The 21,516-nt window shown below is 42.6% G+C and overlaps 1 protein-coding gene across 1 annotated transcript in view; it reads left to right on the top strand.

Annotated features, from left to right (window-relative positions):
* GatC (glutamyl-tRNA(Gln) amidotransferase subunit C, mitochondrial) overlaps positions 1-14,442 on the top strand; it is a 42,448-nt gene extending 28,006 nt beyond the window's left edge. Inside the window, exons 5-6 of the mRNA XM_080275829.1 lie at positions 7,899-7,967; positions 12,689-14,442. Of these exons, the coding sequence (XP_080131955.1) occupies positions 7,899-7,967; positions 12,689-12,851 (232 nt within the window). The 3' untranslated portion in view covers positions 12,852-14,442. The remainder of the gene's footprint in view (positions 1-7,898; positions 7,968-12,688) is intronic.
* Positions 14,443-21,516: the final 7,074 nt, after the last annotated feature.

The following is a 21,516-nucleotide window of genomic DNA, read 5'->3' as shown; positions in this document are numbered from 1 at the left end:
GGAACCTTTCTTCATTGTTGTACCCTTTCAAGCACTTCACCCTCCTAAATTCCATCCTTACTCATCACACTACCCAGGTACTGAAACGCACTTACATTTTCCATTTCCTCCTCATCCAACCTCACTGTACATCCAGTGACTTCATTTCCCTCGAAGACCATAACTTTGCTCTTCCCTACATTCACTTTTAGATTCCATTTCTTACACACTTTCCCAAACTCACTCACCAAGCCTTGAAGTTCCCCTTCGTCTTCACTTAACAATACAGTATCATCTGCAAACAACAGTACAGGGAGTTTCCAAACGTTGCCCTGTCTCATTAGGGTCGCTCCACCATCCACTGCCCTACCTTGTATCTCTTTTATAATCCCATTCATATACAGACTGAACAACCATGGAGACATGACACATCCCTGTTTCAATCCAACATTCAAATAAAAAAATTTTACTGAGTTCACTATCCACATGCACTGCAGCCTTAGCACCCTTATACATATTCTTTACAGCATTCAACAACTTCCCATTTACTCTGTTCTTAATATTCTCCTCATTCCTTGTGTGTTTACCTTGTCATATGCTTTCTCCAAATCCATGAAGGTCACATACAACTTCTTTCCCTTCTCTAGAAACTTTTCCACTAAGGACTCTTCCTAAAACCTCCCTGTTCTTCTCGAATTAACTCCATAGTTATTTCCCTAATTCTGTCAATAAGTATCCTACCATATACATTTCCTGTTACACTAAGAAGAGAGATGTCCCTGTGATTACCACACACTTCTTTTTCCCCATTTCCTTTGTACAGAGGAATAATTATTCCTGACTTCCAATCCTCCAGGACTGCCTTCCTCCCAGGCCAATTTCCACATCTTCGATATCCATTCTGCTACTATCTCTCCACTGTGCTTCAGCATTTTACCACACACTCCATCAGTTCCTGGGGCTTTCCCCATTTTGACTTTCTTCATCGCTTCCACTACTTCCATCCTACCGATTTCTTTCTCTCTTCTTGCCTCCCTCCTTCTCCCAGCATTTCATACCTGCATTACTTTCGTTCTCTGTGTTTAACAGTTCCTTAAAATGTTCTCTCAATCTGCTCACTTTTTCTTCCTTTTCCACTAGCAATCTAGCATTTTTTTTTTTTTCACTCCCCAACTTACTTCTTTATCACCCTGTCTAACTATCTTTACCTCTTTCCAGAACATTTTATTACATTCCCTCCACTGTACACTCAGATTCCCTCCAAATTCCTCATCATTCTCTTCTTATTCTCACTTACTAATCTTTCCATCTCTCTCTTCCTCACTACATAACTCTCTCGTCCGTCTCTCAACTTCCTCCACGCCCCTGCTTCCCATCCACTCACTATATGCTTCTTCTTTTGCACCACAGCTTGTCTCACCTCTTCATTCCACCATGCTGTTCCATGCACACCCTTTTGTCTTCTCTTCATCCCACACACCACCTCACATGCCGCACATATTGTTTCTGTGAATATCTTGCAAACACCTTTCACCTCCCCCATCAGCCCCAAATCATATTCACCCAATCACTCCTCCACTTTTATACTGTATTGTCTTTTTTCCATCCTCTTGCAACCTTTCCACCCTCCTTGTATGCAGTACTTCTTCCTGTTGTTCCCTCCTTCTATTCCTCCATTGCATTTGATCTTGATTTTCACCACCACTAAGTGGTGGTCAGAAAGTCCACTCTTCCAGCCTCTGTATGCTCTTGCATCCAGTACACACCTTGTCATTCTCTCATGCTCACACACATAATCAGTCATTGCCTTCCGTTCATTCAGTTCACCACCCACCCTTCTCATCACTCGCCACATATACCTGTGGATCATTTTGTGCCCAAAGTGGCAGTTGGCTATCACCAACCCCCCACACACGCACACACACAAATGTCCACTAGAGCACTGCCGTTCTCATCCACTTCTGCAAGCACACCCCACTCACCAACTACTCCATCCACCTTCTCCTTCCCTACTGTTCCATTCATATCTCCAATCAAAAACACTCTCATTCCATTCAGACTTTTCTATGCATGCCTCCACATTTGCCAGAACTCTTCTTTCACCCTAATTGCATGATCCTGTGTTGGCGCATACATACACAGTCACCCGCAGTTGTAGTCCTATTTCCAGTCTTACCCACACAATTTTTGAACCAAGTGATCTATGTCCTCTTATATTCTCCTTCCTTCTCTTGCATAGAACAATACATACTCCTTTTTCCCTCTCATTCTCATCCACTCCCACACATACACCCCATCCATATTCCCACCCTCTCACCTCTCCATTTAGTCCCAGTTATTCCATATATGTCCACTTTTGCACCTTCAAGCACCTGGAGAATCTCTTTCTCTCTTTCATCTCATCATTCGCACCCCTTACATTCCTTGTAGCAATCCGTATCATGTCTTTTGTTCTGTCGTTTGTCGTCATCTGTTGGTCAGTCCTGGTCCGAGGGTTCTTGTTTGTATTTTATGTTAGTTGTTTTCCAAGGAGGGGCACTAATCCTCTGCCAACCCACTTTTTGTCACATAAGGAACACGTATTGGTTGGTTCTATGGTTACCACCCAGTGTTGTAAATGATTTTCTGGTTTACAGTAAATCATTGGGCTTGCCACTCAGTATAGAGTTACCCTAAAACAGAGTACTGGTACACTAAGTGGGTGGATGATGGGTGCCCTCACCTACCACTAGGGGGGTTTTGTGCAAAAAGTGGCAGTTTGGTAAAAGGTCATGGCAAAGGTGAGGACTGATGTGATGAGGAGATTAGCTGTGGTGCTCATCTCTGTAACATAGGCTTTTAAGCCTGTGGTGGGTTATCCTTCCACTGACCTGGGATACAAGGCCACTACATGATCCAGGTTACCACAGTTACCACCCATGAGTGTTACACAAGATAGCTATATACTGTACCTATTTTACCCACCAACCCACAAAAGGTGTATGGACACCTAAGACAAGTGTCGTTATTTGCCTGCACCAGAATTCAAACCCTGAAGCTAATTGGCTGACAGCTTTGCAGTCAGTGATGCTAACCACTCAGCCACCACAGTAGTTTGGATAGGCTAAAATTCAGAATGCAGCCATTTTGATACTGGGGGTTGCCTGTTCTGTCAATACCATATTCCTACTGTATTTTAAAGGTAGTACAGTATCTCAATATACAGTAGACCTTAACTTTACCATACCCTGCTAGACTGGATATCGGCTTTAATGTACACTCTGAGGACCCCTGGACAAACCACTGTACTGTACAGTTTATATCTGATACCATCTGGTTAATGCTAAAAATTATGTGGACCTACTGAACAACTCTGAGCCCATCGGACACTTTTTTGCATTTAATGTATGCTGTCTGTTACATGGAGTGTATTTCACAAGCCTATCGGATCATTTCCTGTACACAGCGTGACTCAGAATGCAGTTACCAGTGTTTGCGGCTGTTTTTCCCAACCTCTTGGGCTAGGTTGGGGAGGAATGGGCAGGAAGTGGTGGCATGTCAGGCTGTTTTTGGGTTATTTCTAGTAGGTCTGGGTGGGACAGAGGCTGTGGACACACACTATAATGCGGTAGTGTGGTGCCCACACAAAAAGAAAGATATAAACAAGATTGAGAGAATACAAAGAACAGCAACCAAGATGGTCCCCAGTTTGACAGACCTGTCATACAGAGAGAGGCTGGAAAAACTGGATTTGCCTTCGTTAGAGGAAAGGAGAAAGAGGGGAGATATGATTGCGGTGTTCAGGACCATGGTGGGAGTAGATAAAATTGACAAAGAAGATCTGTTTGTATGGGATAAGAGAGCAACAAGAGGACATGGAATGAAATTGAAAAAGTCAAGCTGCTTGAAGGATATCAAGAAATATAGCTTTCCTTACAGAAGTATAGACTTATGGAATAGCCTGGACAAAGAGATCGTCCAGTCTAAAGACATAAACGAGTTTAAAGTTAAATTCGACTTATTGAGAAACAGCGACGGAAACCCACGAGCATAGTACATTCCGTGTATATCACAATTAGGTATATTCTTAAATATTTGGAACGACTTAGACAAAGAGGTGGTGCATGAGAAAAACATTCATGTGTGTAAAGGTAGACTTGATAAATGTGGATATGGAGACAGGACAACACGAGCATTGCTCAATTCCTGTATACTACAAATAGGTAAATACAAATAGGTAAATAAATACATCAGCATCAGTCTTGTTGCATCTTTCATTGTGTTTATATCACCTTCGCACTCTGCATCTCTTGAGAGTGAAAAATGTTACCCCATAGTGACTCTGAAAAATGGCTTCCTGTTAGGAATCACCTTCCCCCTCCTCCATTGAGAAAGCTAAGAGGAAGGTTTTAAGCCCTGCAAAGAAGATGGATGTGACTGAGGTGCACAAGAATGGCATGAGTGGAGGCAACCTCAGTCACAAGCAGAGAAGTGAGAGGTCAATCCTGCACAACATCCTGAAAACCAAGGACAAAACAAACAAGATTTTGAAAAAAAAAAAAAAAAAAATGAAGGTGTTAGGAAGGCTAAGGATGTGTTCAGGAGCAGGAAGCTGCCCAACAAGAAACTAGATGAAGCAGTGTACACCAGTAAGTGGTACAGGCAGGAGCAAGCTGAAGGTGTTCCTTTACCAGCCCTGGATATCCAACACACAGCACAAAGGCTTGCTGCTCACCTTGGAGTTAAAAATTATAAATGTAGTGATGGCTGGTTGTGGAGGTTTAGGAGGCACCATGGCCTTGTTTACAAGGCCATAACCAGGGAAATGCTCAGTGCCAGTCATTGCTGTGGAGGTGTTCATCTAGCATCTTCAGAAGCAGATGGAAGACGAGGGCCTGCACAATTTTCAGATCTACAGTGCAGACAAGACTGCCCTCATCTGGCATGCTCTTCTTCAAAATACCCAGGTCAAAAGATATTGGAAGCACTCCAGGGCATAAAACAATGAAGGGGCATCTCTCCATTCTTGCCTGTGCCAATGTTGATGGTAAGAGCAAGCAACCTAGGTCACTCAAGGACATCATGGTCAGTCATCCTGTGGAGTACCATGGGAACAAGTCTACCTGGTTTACCCACGATATCATTAATGACTGGTTCCACGTCAGTTTTGACCCTTCTATTAGGCAGAACCAGAAAAGGTATGGCATCAGTCCGGAAAAAATGAAGACAGTGCTGCTGTTGGACAGTGCACCAACCCATCCTTCCTCCACCAAACTCTTCAGCAAGAATGGACTAATCAAGTCTTTGTTCCTGTCAGCCAACACCACTGCCCCTATCCAGCCTATGGACCAGGGAGTTATAGTGAGTGCATAGAGGCACTACAGAAACCTTTACTTGTACAGTGCCTTGTTGGGACTGAGGTTGGGATGGACCAGGAAGGCTTTGAGGACACCAGAAGCAAGAAGATCCAGCAAAATTTTAAAATTACACCATCAAGGACATAGTTTTCAACAGGGCTGAAGCATGAAAAAAAAGTATCTCTTGTCACACTGAAGAATGGGTGGTGCAGACTCCTCAGAACCCCCAAGACTCCAGCACTGCTGCATGACTTTGAGGGGTTTGAGTCAGCGAGGATGGCAGAAATGTTGGCAGCTGCAAGGCAGGGGAACCTTCCTGAGGAGCTGCAAGAGTGGCTGGATGAAGATGTTGGTGCCTGGGTACCACCACCAGATGGAAGAGAAAATTGCAGCTGAACTGCAAAAAGACAAGTCACTGGCCAAGGAAGAAGATAAAGCAGAAGAGGAGATGGAGGCATCTAGACTGTCCCTAGCTGCAGGCATTGATGCCGCACACACATTTCTCACCATCATAGACTAAATTGGTGACCCTGCTGTCCACCACTATGAGTCCGTGCAGCTTATTATGTTGGAGCTAATGCAGCAGCAGCAGCCAAGGCAGATCGAGGTGAAGGTCTCCCAGTTTTTCAAGCCTGTGCCCTCTCCTGCTGCCAAGAGACTCCACAGTCAGAGACCTCCAGTGTGTTCATGGTATCACCCCTCAGCCAGCCTTCATATAGTCTAAGGATCCAACAGTGCAACCCCCAGGATCCCAACCCCAAGCACCTCAGGACCCCCTTCTACCACAGGTGACACCAGAGCCACAAGAAACTGTGCCAACAGCGATGATGAATGACAGTTAACTCAGTCAACATCATATGAGGAGAGGGGAGTGGGTGCAGTCTATATCATCCATATAGGTACAGTGAGTTTCTTACCCATTTTACCCCAAGCTTCATGGCTGCTGAGGTGTTATACAGGGTTATAATAATACTGTGCTAGTTATAAAGAATTGCTATGACAAGGGTATGAAATTGGCCACATTAGTGTAACATGGGTATAGTTTTAACTTTTATTATCAGATTATTCTACAGTATTTTATTTATTTTTCATTATGTGTTTGAAATCCCACATTTTGGGGGGCTACCATTGGACCTACCATATTATCAGCTTTATCAGATCGGGCTTCCCTCTAGTTGGTCTGGCATAGAGAGGGTCTACTTTACTGTGTAGGTGAAAAAAAAAAAAAAAGTCCTTGGAGGTTGAGCTTTTTTGTCATTCCAAATGTTTCTGCACTAAATTTAAGTCGTAGCAGTAACCTGTTTGGTTTATATGCATTCACCCTTCAGTAAGGTTTTCAACACCGCATTGCAATAAAAATGTGAGGGATACATTTGTGCCTTCGACGTTACTGGTATGTATAACATGTCTATCAATCTGACCAAGTCATACTGAAGTACAAGGGCAAGTCTTATGTTGCTGGTTAGAATGTATTTGGCCAAAATTTGATGTTATTGTAATTTATTATTTGCTTAAGTCTATCTATCTATCTATCTATCTATTGCCAGACACCTCAATCCCGTTTGGGGTGGCCACAAACAAATTGCCTCCAAGTCGCCCTGTCCCCCGCCATTTCACTGCCCTGCTTCCAACTCACACCCCCCTCTCTCATATACCTCTCCACCCCATCCCTCCATCTCATCCTCGGCCTCCCCCTCCCTCTTCCCCCCTCCACCTCACTCACATACACTCTCTTTGTCAGTCTTTCACCCTCCATCCTCTCCACATGGCCAAACCACCTCAGTGTGTTCCTCATAACGCTTCCTATCACATCCACATCAACACCACAACGTTCCTTTATATCCTCATTCGTCAGCCTGTCTCTCCATGTGACTCCACAGGCTCCTCTTAAATAACTCATTTCCACTGCTCTTACTCTTGACCTGTGTCCTTCCAACAATGTCCAAGCTTCACTTCCATACGTTAGAGTTGGTATCACAATACTGTCATGTAGTAACTTTTTCACTTCCATGCTCACTTCCCTGTTTCTTATCACTGCTTTCAAAGAACCAGCAACCTTTCTTCCCTGCTGTACCCTTTCAAGCACTTCACCCTCCAAACCTCCATCCTTACTCATCACACTACCCAAGTACTTAAACATACTCACATTTTCCAATTCCTCACCATCCAACCTCGCTGTACATTCACTGACTTCACCTCTCTCAAAGACCATCACTTTACTCTTCCCTACATTCTTTAGATTCCATTTCTTACACACACTCCCAAACTCATCCACCAAGCCTTGCAGCTCCCCTTCGTCTTCACTCAACAACACAGTATCATTTGCTTATGTCAACTTTGGATAAAAATTGGGTGCTACTTTAGTTTGTTTTTTCTTCCTTCTCAGTTGTGATGGATCACTATTTGATTTGACAAATATGTTCTTTGTTGAAACTGTATGACTCAAAATAATATTATTTGCATTTTGTTCATCATTTAAATTCATTTGTGATCAGATATCTCAAATATTAAGATGGATTCTTCTTGGCTTTGTTTTTTGGTGTCCTGTACTTTGTATAGAACTTGCTATTACTTTTGTTCCAGCATGGCAGACAAACTTACTGTGGTGAATACAGAAGGCGTGGAACCTATGATTACTGTGCTGGAGGACAGGTGGGTTATTCTGATTGCTTTTTATGATGGGACTGCAATAGCCAGGTAGATTTATGAGAAACTATACAGTGTTGAAACCATCACAATAATGTGCTGTTGTGACACGTGACTTTGGTATTGGAGAGATTATGGTATTTGCTATAGGCTTGAGTAAACATGTTGGTGAGCAAGCTCACTGGACACAACTAGTGCAGCCTACCCCCTCCCCCACAAATACACACTTAAACATTTAAAAAAACAACAACCAGTTACCTATTTATTTATTGTGTAGCCACAATAAGGATGCTTCACCATAACTACTTATGATACTATCATTGTAATTATGCAAATGCTGCTTTTGTTTTCACTGCCTAAAAACTTTGCATGGGTACATTTTACATTTGTCTTGGTAACTGGTTAACTATATGCTTAACTGTAACCATATTCCTTTCCGTTAATGAGAGGGACCACAGTTACATTTCTGTTAAGTTACAGCTTTACAGCTGTTGTGATTTTATCTAAAACATGTTACTGAGAAAACACTGAGCAGATTTTAATTCAGTACTTTCCACTAGGCTAAGTGGTAAAATATTCAGCTAAGATTCTCAGCAGAATTTTTCATCATAGGATTTTTAACTAGATACCTGTATCTCAATTAATTTGTGAGATATTTTAATTTCAAATGTGCAATTTTTGCATGAAAAATGAGTGTATGACCTTCAAAAATAGATCAAACATCATAACAAAATATCTAAAACAGCTATTATTTGATTTAAACCAGATTTGGTGGAATGTTTAAGGATCAGTCTGGGGGGTTGACAGTGTCTTTGGGAGCTATAGGTCAAACATCAAGGTCACATGACAGGGCCAATTTAAACAGTTTTACTTCCAATTTAGACCAGACATCGAGGAAGGTCTCAGAGTAAGACAGAAATAGAGGGATCCTGTTTTGAGATCATTCAGGTTAAGGTCACAGAGAAAGGACAGTTGTCAAGCTCACAGGGCAAGTTTAAAGGTCAGGGGTAGAGGGCAAGGTAAATTTAATAAAAAATGACCTCTGGTGGCAACTGTCATTCACTCATTTGATGCAATGTTTCCCACTTCTTCCTTCACCATTATCACTCTTTTTCAGTCTGACCTCCTCTCTTCCTGTTTCTCCCTTCTTTCCTGTCATTCCTCTTCTTTCCACTCCAGGTGGCTTTACACTGAGCGACAAGCCTAATGGTTTCCTGTAAGCCAGCACACCATTTACAGTGCTGGATGGTAACCATATAACCATGTCAGCAAGTGGGTTGGCGGAGGGTTAGTGCCCCTCCCCTTAAAACAACTAACTCAGAGTCAAAAGGCAACCCCATATGGGATTATGGCATCTAGCTATAGATGGATATACCCAATTTGAACCAAACTTGGCAGTTCAGGCATGAATGATGTACAGGAAACATTATAGCAGACCTCATTAACCTGAAGTTTAGCTGTACATTATTGACCTCTGTGGGCAAACTGAACAACCTTACCATATATCAAAGGTGCCTGAGTGGTGAGCATCACTGACTGCAAAGCTACCAGCCGTTGGCACCAGGGTTCAAATTCTTGTGCAAGCAACTGGTTTCACTTGATTCAGTGTCCATCTACCCTTAAGTGACAAGTAGGTAAAATGAGTACCTATGGTCCATCTATTTTATGAAGAGCGTTTGGGCGTTGTCCCTCTTGGGAATTTCCTAGGCGACCTCTCTGCCAAACGTGTACACCTGTGTGTCTCATGTCAGCTATTTACTACTTCTAAATGAAGTTTATTTACAGTATATATATATATTTACTTCTATAATAAGGCTATATAGTGTTATAAATGCCTCTTTTTTTTTTTTTTTTTTTTTATTTTAAAAACAATTACTTTTTATAAATACCACAACACTTGGCAAAGTTGCTTTCCAACGTTGCCACGCTTGTAAGGGTAGAGTGACCATGCTAATCCAGGTCATTTTCACTCTGGCTGCCACCTGAGATGGATGCTCTTACTCTTGCTACTCACTCTTATGTGCTCCACAGTAAAGAAAAAGAACTTATTTACAAAGGAAATAAGTATTTTTTAGAAGAGAAGGCAAACAGAGGACCTATAATTGTTCCCTCAAAAGCTGTTATAAACCACAAATAAACATCACACTTTAAGGAGAAAATCACAGTCATAATAAAAAATAATGTTAGAGACAGACAGACAGACAGAAACAGAGAGTAGGGGGAAAGGTCATGGAGAAAGGGAATGAATAAGAGCGCAACAAGACAGACAGACTGTCAGTCTGGAGGCTTTTCCTCAAATTCTAAAAATTCATAAGAGTGTATAGACTTTTTATAGAAATAAATCTATAAAAAATGCAGTTTCTATATGCAGGGAGCGAGTGGTGTGTTGGGAGGGAGAGTTGTCATTAGTGCCTTGTGTCTAATCCGATTAAGTTGCCCAGTACAAAGTATGGCAACACTGTGGACGGGGACTCCCCAAGAGGGACAACGCCCAAACGCTCTTCATAAAATAGACAGACCATAGGATAACGCCTAGGGAAGGCAACTGTGGTAACGTGAACGATGCAGCTGCCATGTATCCCAGGATATTGGGTGAAAAACCTGCCACAGCTTCAAAAGACTTAGGTTATAGAGATGAGCACTGTATCAAAGTGCCTCATTGCATCTGTCCCCACCTTTACCTTTATCAATCAGTGATATGGTCACCACTCTGAGTAAAAGGTAGTTTTTTTTTTTTTCTGTGATATTCACTGAAAATATTTCATACAGTAGACCCATATTATAACAAACCTCAATATACAAGATTTAGGATTTAATATAAAAGATTTAGGATTTAATGAACGCCTCAGAACCCACCAAACTTTTATTGGCTATACCAAACAATGGTTAATAAATGAGACATCATGCTGCCCATCAAAGCACCTCTGAACTCACTGAACTGCTTTTTAGTTATACTGTGCCAAACAATGGTCATTAAATGGGGCACATTTTGTGGCCCATCTGAGCTGAAATGGCCATCTCCCCATCATGATTTCTGAGTTGTAATAACAGATTATAGTAAGACAGTACTGAACTGATCTTGAAGTGCTATGACAAGGATGTGAAGTAAGGTGCAAAAGGGCAAAATTATGGGTCAGTCATCTTATTTATAAAGGCTCAAACATGCTTGCATGCGTCAGCTCTTCACGCTGCTCGATCTCTGGCAGCCTTCTTATTCAGTCCTTTATCCCTGAGCTCGCACTCTTTGACCTCAGAGGCACACCGAAATGACCAGGTCATTTCGGTGTGCCTCTCGCAGCCCTACCCCTGACGTTCACACTTCTCACATTCTGCACCCAGTTGTCATCCTCCATCCTCTCCATATCCCCAAATCATCTCAGTCTACCCCTTCTCATAACAACACCAATCCATTCCAGTCCCATCCTTCCTCCCAACTCTTCAATCATAAATCTAGCCCTCCCAGGCTTTGCATTCAAGGACGCACTACACATCCATCTAATCATTGTCATTTCTGTACGTTTGAGTCCACGAATATTCTCTTCCATTGCTGCCCAGGTCTCATTTCCATAAAGCATTACACTCCTAACACATGCCACATACAGAGACCTCACAGCATGGAAGGAGAGCCCTCTCAATTTCAGGAGAATCTTCCCCCAGCCAGTCCTTACCATAGTCACAGGACATTACATGTCCCCCAAATAACAAAACTCTTCTACACACTCAAGTGACTCACCAGCAAGATCAGTTCTTTCATCTTTAGCACTAGAATATGATGTTCTCATTTATTTTCAAACATGTGCTTGAATTCTCACCTGAGGGGCAGGGGGAGGAAGCACGGATTTAGTGAACTTTCAGTTTTACCGAACCCGGGTTTCCTCCAGGTAGTCTGTTATAGCGAGGATCTATTTTTATCTGTTCAGTATCAGGGCACACAATTCAAATCTATATTTAACTGAAATAAAACTGTAAACATGTATAATTCCTTAGGTATTCACCAAACAAAATTAAATCTAAATTGAACCTGGGATCATTAAAGTTCCCCCTGTTGAAAATTGGCTGTATCAGACAATATGATGTATCATCAGTCTTTATCCCTAATTAGTTCACATGTCTGGGGTTTACTGTAATTCATTTTTGAAAGCAGTCAGTTGAAGGTCAAGACCACAAGGCAAGGTCTGATATTTGGCTTTTACACCAGTTGGTTAGCATTGTCAGTGCTCCACTCTTTTGTGTGTGTGTATCAAGCTATGGACTGGAGCCAGTTGGCCAGTTCTTTAAGACTCAGTAGTTCTCCTTTTTTAATGTATCAAACCATGATACTCTCAGTACTTCACTGCAATTTAATGCCACCACACATCCATACTTGTCACTGTGAGGGCATTAATACCAAACCACTTTGTATGGGATATGTTTGGACAACTAACCCAGCCATGGCTATTATGATAATAAATTTTGTTTCCATATTGATGGGCTATATGAATGAACAGCAAAGGCTTTCATAATTAAATTCAGATCCTCAACATTCTCTGTTAGAGCTGGGATTAACCTACACTCTGATCAGCAGACCAGCACTCTAATCACTTTACTCTTTCTGGAACAGTTAGAGCTTGATCATCCTTTTTTCATCATAGAGTCATCCTGATCCTCACCTTCCACATTCAGTGATATCTCCAGAATAGTATTCTGCTAAGCTCAGCACTGTATTCATATTGGCATCCCTTGGACAGGTCTCTTCAGCTGGGTGAAGATGAAGTGAGTAGTGATAATCTGAGTGAGGAAGTGATTGCCTGTGCCCAAACTGTTGTAGATGACTACTTTGTGGTTCCCCCTGGCAACATTACTTACACCCAAGAGAAAACGTACCACATGCACCTTGAGGACCAGAGTTAATGTTGCCCATGCTCCAATCAACAAGTACTGTATAGTGTTTCCATTATGGCATTAGTACCAGAAAAATGGAAGAAGACTGGATTTAGATGGCACTGTGAAAAAGAAAATCACAGGGGTCTTGGCACAGATGTATTATTGTGCATGTGTTCATTTAGTCTGTTGAGTATGCAGTATTGTCCAAATTTCATTTAGTTTGTATATATATTCTGGCACTGATTTTTTTTCAGTGAACATAATAAAATCTATGTTTATCATCTTCCTAATCTAGTGTCTGGTGTTCACATGGGATGGAGATATACAAAGCAAAGTTCGTTTATCTTTTTTAGGTACAGTTCTTGCATTGTACAGGAAAGGAAGTCCATAGTTCAATTTTCTCTCCTGCACTGATGAGAGAGGCTACTTGCAACTTGAGTGTTGGCACTGAAGGAGCCACATCCTTCTGCCAATAATGACATGACAGATTTTCAGCACGGGTTTCGTCATAATAGTTTTTGGTAAAAACTGTCTAATTTCTTGTCTTAAATTTTTATCTTATTGATACTGTATGTTTTGCGGCAGAATACATATATACTGTCATCCCTTAACATCCATGGGGGTTAGGTAACAGAGACACCCGCGAATGTTAAATATCCGCGGATATCTGCTGCTCCCCCTTAAAAACACCTCTGGACCCCCCATTTCCTTATATAACTAAAGAAAAACCATATGTGCATGTTTACAACCACTTTATTTAATACAAGAATACTAAACAACTACTTTATTTAATACAAGAACACTAAAAGTTAAAAATAATGAATAGTGTACTCCTGCATGGCCTCTTCTGACTACTGTGCTCATCCCAGCTCCATCCAAAAGAAAGAGTGTTACAGTATATTTCATTCACTGGATAATGCCATTACTTCACTAAAACTGCCACGAACTGTTACAGTGTCAGCCGAGTTCAACGAGATATTTTTTTATTTTCTGTAGCCATCCGCGGATATTCAAAACCGTGTACGTTAAAACCACAGATGTTAAGGGATGACTGTGTATATATCCTCTCCATCCTTCTTTCCTTCCATTCTCTTCTGTCTTTCTTTCCTTCATTCTTTCCTTGTCCTTCTGCCTACGGGTGACTTTACACTCCCTCTTCTCTTTCTTTCCTTCATTCTTTCCACTTCCTTCAGCCTGTGGGTGACTCTACATTGAGTGACAAGCCAAATGGTTTCCCGTGCACCAGAAAACCATTTACTACGCTGGGTGGTAACCATATAATCAAATTTTGGTGCCTGGTGGTTTAGTGGGTAATTATTGCGCTCCAGTCGGATTGAGCCAGTGAAGGTTTATATTCAAGGGGTGGTTGTGGTTGATTGCTCATGTAATGCCACTCAGGGATGAGTGAGGCTGGTCACTCTCATCTTAAATGTTGGGACCAACTGCCTAGCCCTGGGCTCCTATGCTCCTCATGGGACAATGTAGGATTGGGTGATGGATGGATGGATATATATATCCATCCATCCATCCATCATCCAATCCCACATCGCCCCATGAGCTGAAAAAAAGAGCAGTTTGTTCGCTTTATTCAACAGAGATTTTGGACGTGTGTAATGGATGCGAGTAGCTCAGACAACAGTGTAAATTAAAATATTTATACTGATGTTTGCATTTTATTTCATTTTAAACTTGTACCAAGTATGACAATGACTGGTGTCCTCTCAGTAGATTAGAGTCATGGCCCTGTCATGTCTCACCTTCTACCAACTTTTCCATGACCTCAGTGTGAACTTAAGTCTCATCCTCACCTTATTTACAGTATTTATTTATTTATTTATTCATTCATTCATGCACTTTAAAGGGAATGAATTCTTCGCTGGGCCATGGCTTTGTCTTTTGGGGGAAGAGGGTACTAATTACTGCTTTTAAGTGTTCCTCTTGGCTAAACCAGTATTAGGGCACAGTTAATTAATGTTATTGTTTCTCTCATCTTTCGTGTCACTTCTTATTGCTTTTCTTACCTTTACAGGTGGCTTTACATTGAGTGACAGGCCAAATGGTTTCCTGTAAGCCAAGAAACCATTTACAGTACAATGTTGGGTGGTAACCATATAACCAAACCATATGTGCTCCCTACGTGTCAACAAGTGGGTTGGTGAAGGGTTAGTGCCCCTCCCCGTAAAACAAATAACTCAGAGTCGAATGGCCACCTCTTATGGGATTATGGTGTCTGGCAATAGATAGATAGTAATGTACTTGTGCACATCTAAAGTACTTGTAATATTTCACAGAGAATATATACACTGATGCTAAGTTTTATTCCTTTTCAATAATCTGGTTTATCAGAAGGCATCTATAAGAGGGAATTACTCAAAGTATAGTTTTGTGACATAACGTGTACATTTATGTTGAAAAATGAAATTAGTAGCTATAATACTTTTAACTCATAAGACACCCTCACAGCTTGGAAAGAAACTACCACAAGAACAGCTAATATAGGAGCCACAACTGTATGCTGCTGTGCCAGGAACTCTGAGATAATACTGTTGGCTTTCATCAGTAGGGAGCAAATGGGACCAGGTGTGTTTATTCTCAAATATTTACTCCTTTGTAGGGTTCCAGATGTCGTACAACTCTTACAACTTTGTTCTGAATAGGGCAGCATTTATACTAGAAAAATGGTATTCACTTATCAGTGGTCATCATCAACATCATCATCATCATCATCATCACCATCATCATCAATCAGTCATCATTGTCAATTAGTCATCATCATCACCAACATCATTATCAATCAGTCATCATCAATCAGTCAGTCAATCAATCAATCAATCAATCATCATCATCATCAGTTAGTCATCACTGTCATCATCAGTCACTCATAACCTTCAGTCATCATCATCATCAATCAGTCATCATGATTATCAGTAAATCATCATCATCATCATCAGCCATCATCAATCAATCATCATCAGTTGGTCAGTCAGTCAGTCAGTCAGTCATCATCATTACCAAATCACCATCATCATCATCATCAATCAATATATCAGGCATCATCATCAGGCACACAGTCAGTTAATCAGTCAATCAATCAATCAATCATCACTATCAATATCTTCACCATTAGTCATCATCCCAACCCTAAGTCCCACCAAAAAGATCAAGTGAGGTTGGATCTGGATACCCGACATAACTGCGTGCACATATATACACTCTTATGCCTCCACAGAAAGGGGGGGGGGGAGAATATTGCAGTTCAAAGAATATGTCCAAGGAGACATATATTCTCAAAACAAAAAAAAGTTTGACTACTACTTTGTTCTTCAGTAAAATTTCTGTTTTGTTGTTTGCCTCTCTGATCCTCTAGCCAGTCTCTAAAACCCAAGTCAGCCTACACTAGTGAAGTGCAATACTAATACCACAATACCGAATAGTTCCCCAGTCCCCATGAACACCCAGTCTGCCCCTTCCTACTGATGACCTAGTTGATCCCACACCAGGTATAGGATCCAGTTACGTGAAGCCCTAGTGTAAACCTAATCAGCCCTGACTATAGTGACGACTCCAGCCAGCTCCAACCCAAGTGAAGATATAATCCATCCTCATCCCAGGATAGTCAATACCCAACCCAAACAATCACAGTGAGTTACAATCAGTCCCAACCCAAACAATCACAGTGAGTTACAATCAGTCCCCAGCTGCAAAATGGTCCCGAGTTCATCACTCTATAGACCTCAGCCCGAGTAGCCCCAGTCAATACCAAGTACAAGCACATCCCAGTCTTTCTCCAGTCCCAGGACAGGGGGCATGGTAGCTCAAAGGTAGAGCTTCGGGCTCTGGACCGGAGGGTCGCGAGTTCAAGCTGTGCCCGGAGACTACAGTGCCAGGAGGGGTAGCTCCCTCCTGTAACCTAGCAAAGGTTATATGATCCATTCCAGGGTCTAGCTTAGGGGAATGCCATTTCTCCCAGGACAGACTCAGACGGTCCTCAATCCTAGGACAGTCTCAGTTATTTTGCAACCCCAGAACAGTCCCAGTCATCACAACCTCAGAACAATCCCAGTTATTCTCCAGTTTAGTTAATTTCAAACCCTAGTCAATCCCAAACCCAGTCAGTCCCAACCCCAGTCCATGCCCAACCCAACAGTGTCCCCAACCAGTCAGTCCAGTCACAGTCAGTCCCCAACCACAGTCAATCTCCAACCACATTTAATTCATAACCTCACTCAGTCCCCAAAGCTAGTCGATTCCCAGCCCCACTCAGTCCCCAACTCCAGCCAGTCCCCCTACCCCAAGAAGACTCCAGCACCAACCCCCCGTCAGCGCCAATGCCTGAATAACAATAGTCCTCATCCTAATTAGCCCTAACCCCCAATTAACCCCAGTAGTCCCCCAACTCCAGTCAATTTCAGACCCAGTCAGTCCTCAACATCCAGAACAGTCCCAGTCTTTCCTCAGACCCAATCAGTCCCTAGTCCAAGTCTTTCCTCAGTCCCAATCAGTCCACACTCATTCTTTCCTCAGTCCTAATAAGTCCCCATTCCCAGTCTTTCCACAGTTTCAATCAGTTCCCAGTCCTGGTCTTTCCTCAGTCCCAATCAGTCCACAGTCCCAGTCTTTCCTTACCCCCAATCAGTCCACAGTCCCAGTCTTTCCTCAGCCCCAATCAGTCCCCAGTCCCAGTCTTTCCTTAGTCCCAATCAGTCCACAGTCCCAGTCTTTCCTCAGCCCCAATCAGTCCACAGTCCCAATCAGTCCACAGTCCCAATCAGTCCCCAGTCCCAGTCTTTCCTCAGCCCCAATCAGTCCCCAGTTCCAGTCTCTCCTAAGCCCCAATCAGTACCCACTCATTCTTTCCTCAATCCCAATCAGTCCCCAGTCAGTCTTTCCTCAGTCCCAATCAGTCCCCAGTCCCAGTCTTTCCTCAGCCTCAATCAGTCCCCAGTCCCAGTCTTTCCTCAGCCCCAGTCAGTCCCCAGTCCCAGTCTTTCCTCCCTCCCAATCAGTGACCGGCCTGAGTGAGTCCCCCGGCCTGTGAGTGTGGAGGACTAGGCTAGCTGCCAAAAAAGTGAGTTATTCTGGTGCAGACGTTTGTTGGAGCACCCTCATGCACCCTCTACACCAACCCTTACACCAGCCCCCACACGCCACACCAGGCCTTACACCACCACAGCAGCCCTCACACCTCCAAACTAGCACTCATACCACCTCACCGGCTCTCACACCTCCACACTAAACCTCACACCAACACGTCAGCCCTCATACCATCACACTGACCCTTACACCTCCACACTAACCCTCACACCAACACGCCAGCCCTCAAACCAACACACCAGCCCTCACACCACCATGCTAGCCTTACACCAGCCCTCACACCACCTCACCAGGCCGCACACCACATCACCACAAAGAAGACTCACAAGAAGGAAGAAAAGGAAAAGAAGGAATGTACAGTCGAGTCCAAAGAGAGGAGAACGTAAGGGAGGCAGATTAAAAGAAGAAAAACAGAAAGAAAGAGAGAGACGAAGGGAAAAGAAATAAAAACAGAGAAATAAAACCAAGCTGAAAGATAGAAAAAAAAAATAAAGGCACATTAAAGAAGATCACAGACAATGAAAAGATGTAGAAGAGAAACAGGGGAAGGAGAAGAGAAAGGGAAGAAATACTGGGCTGAAAAGAGATAAAGAGACTGAGTTTTGAGATAAGGAAAATTGAGACGGACAAACGATTAAACGGTATGGAGAAAGAAACAGAAAGGAGACATAGACGAGAGGTGAAGGGGCATTTACGGAGGAGAGAAATGGGTGAGGGGTGGAGGAATGGAGAGGTGAAAAAGGGTGGCGATAGAGGAAGCGCGGAAGAAGATGAAGAGGGGGAGATGAGAGCCAGACAGTGTGAGGGAGAGAAGGGGACTTGGCAGGCACATTCCCCTAAATGCAGTCTCTCTCTCTCTCTCTCTCTCTCTCTCTCTCTCTCTCATTACCTCCGCACCCCAGCTCTTTTTGCCTGTACTTTCCTCGTTTACCTCTTTTTGCATCTCTCCCCCTTTGTTGATCTGCTGCTCCCTCTGTTTATTTTACTTCCTTCCCTCCATCCTTTCACTTTTCCCCTCCTTTCCTTTTTTCACTACTTCACGTCTCCCCTCTTCCACCCCCCTTCCTTTTTCCTCTCCCTCCTCCCTTCTTCCCTCCTCTCCTTTCGCCTGTGTAAACATGCCTAAGTTTATTCCGAGGCGGAGCTGAACTTGTATGTATACGTATGGTAATTTAGATGTGTGTGTGTGTGTGTGTGTGTGTGTGTGTGTGTGTGTGTGTGTGTGTGTGTGTGTGTGTGTGTGTGTGTGTGTGTGTGTGTGTGTGTGTGTGTACTAATATGGGTATGGATGGATGGATGTGTAGACGTGAGTGTAGGTGTGAAAGTGTGGACATGTGTAAATTTGCATGCGAATCAGCTAGAGGATGGGTGTGGATGGGTGACCTAATGCGAGTATCAGCATTTGTATAGTTGTGAATGTTGAGGTGGGTGTTTATATTTTCTAAAAAGTAAATTAAGAGAGGCACAACAAATAATATCTATTAAAAAAATGTGTGTGTGTGTGTGTGTGTGTGTGTGTGTGTGTGTGTAAGGAGGTTTAAGAAAATGTGGAAATCTGAAGACATGTTTACTAATCGGACCCAACACGTGCAAAGAGAATAGAAAACACGAGAAATATCGATAACAGCGTATAAAAGTATCATTTCATGCAATTTCATCACAAAAAAAATGAAGTTTAGCTAAGTATAAATTTGAATTAGAGACGCTGATTAAATTACAGGTGGGAAATAAGACGAAATTTAAGCCTGGTATGGAGTACTTGCTGTAGTGCATCATGAGAAATGCCATCACGCGTTCTTGTGCTAAGATTGATAAAAGGAACCTTATCATGGAATAATGTTAGGTAGAGGACAGACAGTAAGAAAAAGAACAAATAAATATTGCAAAATACCTCGCCGTAATAAAACAGAAAAACAAAAAATGCACACCGACGGATCACATCTTTCCGGACTGAGATTCACACACACACACACACACACACACACACACACACACAATCAAAGCCATCTCGGGACTGTTATTGGTTTCGGCAGTAAGACCTTTAGATATGGACAGGTTCTGAGCTTTCCTTGTCTTGTCCTTCCAACACAACCAATCTCGGTTACAACAGGCAATGGTTTGCAAGTGTGTGTGTACGACCCCTGATTATGGATATCTGGAGAAAACTGCAGGTTGAGAAGGAGTCACACTTTGCCAGAGGAGCTGCACTCCGGAAATTCGCCAGGTTTAGATGCAGCAGGTGAACAGCCGGCAGGTGACGAGAAAAAGTTGGGAAAGGTCTTTGATCCGTATCCTTCTTGGCATTGCGGACTTCACCGTATCAAGTTCTCATAGCGATTTATTATGCATATTACGCCTTCCTACTTCGTTATTTGCTATTCATATCATTTAAAAATTGACGTAATTTGCTCTACTAGTATACAGGTGACTATTAAGGTGCAATATGGAAAATAAATCACTAAGGGAAAGTAGTTACGTTCTCGCCTAAGCCAACGAGAATACGACCCTTTGTCCTGCAGTTGACTAACACAGATCCATGAATGATGTGGGAATGGGTTATAGGATGTAAGAGCGTAGATTTCAAAAGGTGTAAATGCACTGGAGGCAAAAGAATGAATGAGTTGTAGGTATACCTGTCAGGAACCTGTGTAGGTGTGACTAAAGAGAATGAAGGGTGTAAACTCTGGCGTGGCTTGGTATAAAACTCCCTTATTTATAGGCGTGGAGGTGGGTATAGAGGGCAGGTGCAGAGGTGGATATTTTGGGATGGTCTAGATCCGAGCCTGGTTGTGTTTCTTGTGTGAGGAGCATGAAGGAAATGTAGATACAATCACTGAAGGAAAGTGTATATTTATCCAAATGAACTTTGTACTGCAGATGCTAAAATTTTCTGTACATGGGAGTACATAAAAACTACAGCTAACAGGAGGCCTATTCGCTTATGAACGTGTTTGAAAGAAGAACAAGAAGAAGGGAGGAGGGTCTTTCTTGTCCCACCACTCTGGCAAAGTTGCTGCTTTAAGGAGTGGCACTCGAAAGCATGAGTATGCAACCTCATTCTATCTATCTATCTATCTATGTATCTATTGCCAGACGCCATAATCCCGTAAGGGGTGGCCATTTGACTTTGAATTATTTGTTTTACGGGGAGGGGCACTAACTCTCCACCAACCCACTTGCTGACACGTAGGGTGCACGTATAGTTTGGTTATATGGTTACCACCCAGCGTCGTAATCGGTTTCTTGGCTTACAGGAAACCATTTGGCTTGTCACTCAATGCAAAGCCACCTGTAAAGGAAAGAAAAGCAATAAGAAGTGACAGGAAAGATGGGAGAAATAGGAAGAGAGGATGGCAGGCACAGAAAAAGAATGATAAAGACTAAGGAAGAAGTAGGAAGCAATTCATCAAGTGAGTGGACGATGGTCGCCACCACCTACCACTCATTCACTTACATTTATTCTCAGTTATCGTAAATAATGTTCTACAACAGCACAAATCTGCAGTTTCTACAATCAGGCCCCGCTGATTACACTGTAGTTTACCCCGATCGATTCACTATTCGCTTGTTATTAGACGTGATAGCGGGTCGTCCCCCT

Source organism: Coenobita brevimanus, chromosome 63 (genome assembly GCF_032717465.1).
Source record: "Coenobita brevimanus isolate Jiangsu-jjx chromosome 63, ASM3271746v2, whole genome shotgun sequence".
Taxonomy (NCBI): Eukaryota; Metazoa; Arthropoda; class Malacostraca; order Decapoda; family Coenobitidae; genus Coenobita; species Coenobita brevimanus.
This window is presented reverse-complemented; position numbering and strand designations above follow the sequence as displayed.